Source organism: Alexandromys fortis, unplaced genomic scaffold (assembly GCF_014885135.2).
Source record: "Alexandromys fortis isolate MF-2015 unplaced genomic scaffold, M_Fortis_MF-2015_v1.1 scaffold_92, whole genome shotgun sequence".
NCBI classification, from domain to species: Eukaryota; Metazoa; Chordata; class Mammalia; order Rodentia; family Cricetidae; genus Alexandromys; species Alexandromys fortis.
In genome coordinates, this window is record NW_026067972.1 from 5,508,251 (window position 1) to 5,516,206 (window position 7,956).

The 7,956-nt window shown below is 50.1% G+C and overlaps 1 protein-coding gene across 1 annotated transcript in view; it reads left to right on the plus strand.

Moving 5' to 3' along the window:
• Nucleotides 1-6,656: 6,656 nt before the first annotated feature.
• The window catches only part of Rnf38 (ring finger protein 38), a 106,747-nt gene continuing 105,447 nt past the window's right edge, over nt 6,657-7,956 (plus strand). The window contains exon 1 of the mRNA XM_050155906.1: nt 6,657-7,137. Coding sequence (XP_050011863.1) covers nt 6,876-7,137 — 262 coding nt within the window. The 5' untranslated portion in view covers nt 6,657-6,875. The remainder of the gene's footprint in view (nt 7,138-7,956) is intronic.

Sequence of the window (7,956 nt, forward strand, 5' to 3'; positions counted from 1 at the left end):
CATCAGTTGGGCTTTGGAAGCAGGTGGATCTCTTTGAGTTTGAGGCCAGCCTGGTCTACAGAGCAAGTTCCAGGACAGTCAGAGCTGTTACACAGAGAAATCCTGTCTTGAAACACAAAAACTGTATTTTTGATGCTGGTAAATGAGCTTTTTCCCGTCCTTTCTATGTCTCTGTCTCTTTCTGTCTCCCCCTCCTCCAACCCAGACCCATAATGGCTCATGCAGCACATTTATTGAATATATTACACTCAAATATAGACCAAATTGATCTTTAAAAGAAGCAATGACTATAGGGTTAAGGATGTAATAAAATAATTCCTAGAGCAGTGGTTCTCAACCTTCCCAATGCTATGACCTTTTAATACAATTCCTCATGTTGTAGTGACCCCCCAACCATAAAATTATTTTTGTTACTACTTCATAACTGTAATTTTGCTACTGTTATGAATCATAATGTCAATATCTGATATTTAGGATATCTAATATGCAACTTCCAAAGGGGTTGAGAACAACAGGTTGAGAGACAGTATCCTGGAAGAATACAGTGGTTAAAGAAACATACACACATAGCTGGGGATATAGTTCAGTTGGTAGAGTGCTTATCTAGTGTGTTTGAAGCCCTGGATTTTATCTCTAGCACTTGGAAGGTAGAGGCAGGAGGATCAGGATCTTAGGATTATCTTTGCCTATTTATTGAGTGTTTGAGTTCAGCCTGAGCTACCTGAGACCTTGCCTCAAAACAAAAATTTATAAAAAGAAAAAAAAAGACTAAATGAAAATACAAACCCATACCACCCAGTAACCAAAAAAATAAAAGCTGAGCTGGTGTGGTGGCTCATGCCTGTAACCCTGGGGAAAGGCCTGACATAGTCTCCTACTGAATTAACAATCCTAAGAGCACTCCGCACAGCTCCTAGAAGAGTGTGAAGCTGTTCATGAGAATGTTCTTGAAAGTTCTCTGTTGACAGGGTTTGCTGTGTAACCCGGCCTAGATGGAATGTACTATGGAACAAGCTGGCCTTGAGCTTGGGGTGATATTCCTGCCTCTGCTTCCTGAGTCCTGGGATGGTAAACCCATGTTATCGTCTCTGTCTTGCAGCACTGTTTTGGGTCGTGGAGAGTTGGAGGCAGTTTCGGTGTCCATTACTGAACAATTCCTGGAGCAACTTGTGGTGGATAAAGTACTAAGTAGTATTAGTAGCAGCAGAATAGAGGTTATCTGTCTAATCTTTTTATTTTGTTTCATTTTTTTTTCAAGACAGGTTGTCCTGGAACTCCATGTAGACCAGGATTGCCTCGAACACACAGAGATCCGCCTGCCTCTGCCTCCTGAAGGCTGGGACTAGAGGTGTGTGCCACCACCACCCAGCTTTGTTTGTCTATTTTTGAGAGAAAAATCTCATGAAGCCTCCTCCTGCTTCTGCCTCTCAAGTGTTGGGATTATAGATGTGTGCCACCATGACTGGCTGGCTGGGCAGAGTGTGAGCATATTTGGTGTTAGTGTGCTACAGTAAAGCCTTCTGCCTTAAGGAAGCGTGGGACTCCTTGTGCCAGGTGCCTGTCATCAAGCCTGCTGCTCTGAGTTCAATCCTTGGGCCTGATACGGTGGAAGGAGAGAGCTGACTTCCACAAACTGTTCTCTGATCTTCACTCACACGCTATGGCACACGCAGGTGTGCTTAAGCACATGCATGCACACACACACACACACACATACACACAGACACACACACAAACAAATATCATGCTTTGGCGAGGAAGAGAAAATAAAGGGGAGCAGAGATATACAATTCTATTTTCCTAAGTAGAAAATACATTATTTAGAACCTAACATACATGTTAAATAAACATCCACAAACCTGAAGTATACTGGAATGATGGCCTTCAGGGAAGAAAGGGAGTAAGATGGGAGAGGGCGCGTGTGTGGTGGCAAGATGGGAGAAGCCAGGCGTGGTGTGCGTGATAGCAATTGTAGCACTTGGGAGGCGGAGGCAGGAAGACTAAGGTCACTTTAGGGATATAGTGAGTTTGAGTTTGAGGCCAGCCTGGACTACAGCAGACTCTGTCCAAAACAAAACAAAATTAGAGGAAATGATGAGTAAAAGAGTAATAATAAACGAATAATAAAACAAGAGGTGACTTTCAGGTAAGACATACAATCAAGTTGATTTCCTATATTGAAGTAAAAGTTAGTAAACGGCTAGATAAATAAATGGCCAGTCTTTCTGGAAAGCAAAACCATTAAAAAAATATGTTGAGGCAAGGCAGGTATGATAGTGCCCATCAGTGAGCCTATCATTTGGGAAGTGGAGGCAGGGGTTCAGAGATTTCACTGCCAGTGTGGACTGCATGAGGCCTTGTCACAAACAAAAACAAAATCAGAGAACTGAGGTAGCAATGCTGCTCATGATGAGGGAATCTAGTCTAAAGAAATCGGGCTATGGCTCAGTGATAGAACAGTTGTCCAGCGCATAAGAAGCCGGGACTTAAATCTCCAGTTACATTAAAAAATAGAATAAAACAAGAGATTCACACACATCAGTTTCACAACAGTGGGAAAAACGGTCACCATTCTCAAGTAAATCAGAGAAACCTTTGTGGGTTCCACATGTGTTTGTGGTGTGCTGGTGAGCAAGTGTTGTCGTGTGGTATTGATGGTCAAACTCGGCATCTCTGCGCCAGATGTGGTGGCACACCATGTCTGTAATTCTCAAACTTAGAGGTAGAGAGAGAAGAAGGATCAAGAGTTCGAGGCCAGCCTGGTATATGAGACCCTTGCTAACAACCAACTAGCAAAAAACTTAAGCCTCTAAAGTAAAAACAAAACAAAATAAAAAAAACAAACCCACAAACCTCTTTTTCTACTCCAGCCTCTTCATTCTTTATTAGGCTTTGCTGTTTCTTTTTCTTTCTTTTTTTAAAAATTGTTTATTATGTATAGAGTGTTCTGGGCACCAGATCTCATTATAGATGGGTATGAGCCATCATGTGGTCACTGGGAATTGAACTCAGGACCTCCGGAACAGCAGTCAGTGCTCTTAACCTCTGAGCCATCTCTCCAGCCCCAGGCTTTGCTGTTTCTATGGTGTTGCCAGGTTGCCATGATAATTTCCATGGCACTCAGTTTACCCTGGGTTCTTCTTCAGTTAGTAAAAAACAAAAGCACTCTTCTGCAATACTTGTATGACTATTCTGCTCTCTTTTTCTTAACTTTACATACAACAACAGGTCTGTTATTGTTTCATAGTTTTTTATGACATAGCTCCTTCAGGGTTTGGGGTAAGCATCTAGTGGTGCCTTCTCTCGACATAGTGTACTCTCCCTCTGGAACTGTAAGCCAAAATAAACTCTCTGATGAGTCACTTTGGTAATGGGCTAACACAGTAGCAGAAAAGTAACTAATCCATTCTGTCTCAAAAGAGAAAAAATCAAATAGACATTCTATATTTCCAGTTGATGCAATTCTATTCACTGGAACACATCCAAAATAATTGAAAAGAGGGGATCAAAACAATAAAAAATCCACCATTTGCAGTAGTGTTATTCACAGTACTCAAAAGTTGGAAGCAGCGAAGTGGCCACAGACAGATGACTGGACGACCGGATGCCCAAATGCGGTGAGTACACGTGCAAGAATTACTCAGCTTTAAAGAGGAAGGGGACTCTTGGATGAGTCTCGAAAACATGCAATTAAATAAAATTATTCCGACTGACAAAAAACAAAGACAAATACTTGGGATTTATCTTGCAGAAGGCTGCTAGCGTACCTAAATTCACAGAGACAAAAGGGACTGCCCAGCAAATGCTAGAGCCTAGGCTGTATTTCTAAGACCACATTGAAAGAAAAGGAAAGCATTCTGCTCTGCCAGAGACAGATAAACCACGGCTGGAAGAAGTTGTCAACTGGCTCTTTTTTATTTTATTTTATTTTATTTTATTTTATTTCATGAGCATTGGTGTTTTGCCTGCATGTGTGTCCGTGTGACTGTGTCAGACCTTGGAGTTACAGGCAGTTGTGAGCTGTTTATAGGTGCTGGGAATTGAATCCAGGTTCTCTGGAAGAGCACACAGGGCTCTCAACCTCTGAGCCTTCTCTCCAGCCTGTCAATTGGGTTCTTATTTAGTGAGCAGACAGTTTTTATTTGAGATGAGGGAAATGGGGATGGAGCATGGCAAAGGTTAAATGTCATTGCCCAGCTAGAGCCACCAGAAATTACAACTGCATTCTTGACAAGGGTTAACATGATAAATTTTATGCTATGTGTATTCTACCACAATGAAAAAAGAAAGAACAAAATGTGAAATGGGCAATTCTGTTATTTTCCCTCCTAATCAGTTGACTCTTCTTCCTCTCTGTGGGTCCTCAGACAGAACCTTGGTTGTCAGATCTGGCCACAGGCATCTTTACCGGCTGAACCATCTCAATCACCTATCAGGGCGACTTTGCAAAAATTTTCACATGTGAGGGACATGCAGTACTTGTCTCAACATAATGTTTTTCAGTTCCACTCATTTAGCTGCAAATGATGAGCTTTCATTGTTCTTTACAGCTGACTAACAGTGCCCGGGGTACACAGACATCTTGGCTTCCCAGTTTGAGTGGCTGATCTCTGAATCACCTCCACGATGCTCCAACCCTATTACACCTGTGCTTTTCCTACACCCACAATGCTGGTTTCTCTTGGAGGATGGAAACAGAAGTGATGAGGGCCACAGCAGACAGGACCTGGCCAGTGATTTCATTTGCTTGTCTTAGGGGGGCATCGTGATGTGACTTGGGGCCTTGCTGGCCCCTCTCCCTTATGTCTTCCTAGTCTCAAAGCATCTTTTGATGGGCTCTTTGGACGGACTAGATTAAACTACCAGTCTGTCCCTTTTCTTTTAGGGCTGCCAGCTAAGGTGTTTGCTCTAATTTCGACTTGTAAGAGCTGAAACTGGGGTGTGGAGTCTGGGAATAAAAAAGAGACTAAACTTTGCTCAAGACTGCTGAGACTCATCAGAGGAAAGATGGCTGTGGCCGGGCGGTGGTGGCGCACGCCTTTAATCCCAGCACTCGGGAGGCAGAGGCAGGCGGATCTCTGTGAGTTCGAGACCAGCCTGGTCTACAAGAGCTAGTTCCAGGACAGGCTCCAAAACCATAGAGAAACCCTGTCTCGAAAACAAAAACAAAAACAAAAAAAAAAAGATGCCTCTGAACAGCGGCTTACAGGTGTTCTTCAGCAGGCATTAGGATGGAGGGCCCAGCCTGAAAAATACATTACCTGACTCTCCTGTGACGAGAAATTCAAGGATGAAATTCAGGTCCTTTTTTCAAAGGTAATCTGTGTTCCAGTACAGCCTTCCCCAACCCTCCCTTCCTGGTGAAATTCTCATTCTAAGAGTTTTGTGTTTTGAGACAGGTTTGGTGTAGCTCAGGAATTTGGCCCCAGATTTCTCACGTGCCAAGAACGACCTTGTGGAGGTGATTCAGAGGTCTGAGGCAGCTTTCGCTCTTGAGTTCTAAGACTCTCTGACCTCCAAGATTGCAAGCTCTTTGACGGCCTGGACAACGTCTTTATTGTCAGCGTTTCTCCATTTCAGAGCGTTGCTAATGACCAGAGAGATGAAAAACAATGCATCATCTAGTAGTGCCAAGGTGGAGTTGAACTGCCTCTTTTCAACTCCAGTGGCCAAAGATCGCCCTATTTGCCTTCCCTGCCTTGCTTTGCAAGTATTTTACTAAAACAATCTAGCCAGCAGTTTAGCTGCACTCTTACCCACATGCCTGTACTTGGAGGCACTCAGCACATGGTTGAGTTTATTTTGCTCTTCCACGGATAACGAGGGCCAGAGAAGGATGGAAAGGAAATAGGTTCATTCGCCAACATCACTTTTGAGAAATAGAGGACAAGCGGGCGGTGGGGGGTGGGAAGGCGTGAGCGGGGGCGGAAGGGGAGATTCTGAATCCGCAGAAATCTTCCCCAAATAATAGGAAAGCCTTCAGTACAGCCAAGCCCCAAGTGTTTCCTCACTCACAGCCTCTCCCTCTTCTGAGATTAGGCCCAGTTGCCTGGACGGCTTCCTGCCAGGGCTTTACCAACAAGGGCATTTAAAGTGAGAAAGAGGAAGAGAAAGTCAGAGATGGGGGTGAAGGCCAGGGCTGAGCCCGACTGGGTTTTGCTGAGAATTCAAAATGGGTCTCCAGGACCCAGGAAAGGGCGCTCATCTCTAACTCTTCGGTCTCCGCTTCTGCGGTCCTCTGGGGGTCCGCGGAGACTCATCTGTCACCAATCAGCCTCAGAAGCGAAGGGAGAGTTTCTTTCCTAAGTGTCTCAAAAGCACAAACTTTGAGGAAACAGCTGAGAGGGAGGACCGACGTGCCGGGGGCAGCAGCAGGAAGCAGGCCGGGGCAGCACAGGCCGTGGAACGCCGGGCGGGCTGAGGCTACCCTGGGCGGACCCGGGCACGCTCCCTGGAGCAGACACCGCCCGAGGCGGCGGAGCGGCAGGGCCTGCGCAGCGAGCGGCCTGGGCCCTGAGGCTCGCGGCCGCGCCCCGGGGGCGGGCCGGAGGCGGGGCGGCGCGCGGTAGGGGGGTGCCCGTGCGGAGGGCTTCGGTCGGGGGCACCCCGCCTGGGAGGGCCGCGGCGGCCGAGGATCCCCCTCTGGACGCCGCCCGGGAGCCGCGGCCCGGAGTCTGGCGCTCATTGGAGGCGCGGCGCGGCCTCCCCGCCCCCCGGCGTCCCCGCCCCCTCCGCCGCGGCCGGGCTCCGCCTTCTGGCCCGCCGGGAGCCGCCTCCGTCGCCGCCACAGCCTCCTTCGCCGCCGGCCCGGGCCCAGCCAGCGCCCGCCGTGCCGGAGTCGAGTCGCAGCCCGAGCTGCTGCCCGCGGCCCCGCCATGAGCGGAAGCGCCGCCGCCGCGGTCGCGGTCGCTGCCGCCTCAGCTGCCGCTGCCGCCGCCGCGCACTTCCAGCCTCGGCCGTCGTCTCCCAGGCCGGGCCCCGCCGAGCTCGGGCCCCCGCGCCGCCCGCGCCCCCCGCCACCACCGCCGCCGCCCCGGCCCGAGCCTGCCGCCGCCGGCCGCCTTAGCCCTCCGGGCCACGGGCCTCTTCGGACCGGGACGCAGGGTGGCGGCGCCTGCGGCAGAGCGTCCGGAGCAGGTACGGGGTCCGCCGGCGGGGCGGGGCGGGCCGGGGCGGGGAGGGGCGAGGGTCAGCCCGGGGCAGGGGTCCCGCGGAGAGGGAGGAGCCTTTGCCGCCACAGCTTTGTCCAGCCCGGGAGCCCCCGGGAGCCCCGCACCTCTGCGGGGCTGAGCGCCTCACAAAGCGTTTCCGCACCCGCTGGGCAGCCCCCTCCTGCGGGGTGGGCAGGGCAGGACCTCGGGAGGAATCGGTTCGGCCGGGGAGGAAACTGAGGCTTACCGGGGGAAGTGACTTGCCCAAGGTCACAAAAGCCAGCTCGAGTCGTGTCTTGGCTGGGAACCAGGGCCACCCTGGAGCTGGCGCGGGCCGCTGGCTGAGGGGGCTGGGAGGAGGCAGAGTCCCTACCCCCTGAGAACTAGAGTGGTTGGGAGGAGGGGGCTGGGGCCTGTTCCCTGGCACACCCACCCGGGTAGCTAACCCATTTGGGGCTGATCAGGAGGGGTGGGAAGGAGAAACGGGAGCAGCCTTGGGAGCTTGGTGCCCTGGGAAGCTGATTTGGGGAGCCGGAGGGAGAAAGACTCCTGCCGGGGTGGGGGTCTCTGTGCTCCGAGAGGGTTTTATTGAGGTAGTGGAGGAGAGCTTTGGAAACTTATCTCAGGGACCGTTTGGTCTCCAGGTCACCCATCTCAGCACTGCACAGGCTAAGCTAGCCCAGCGGGAATGGGGAAGGAGGCCTGCTCAGAAGGTGTCTTTTCCAGGAAACTGCCCCGAACAGAAATACATACCTGGCCCTGGTAAAAGCATGCACGCCACAGAAGGCCACGCGAGGGTTTTTTT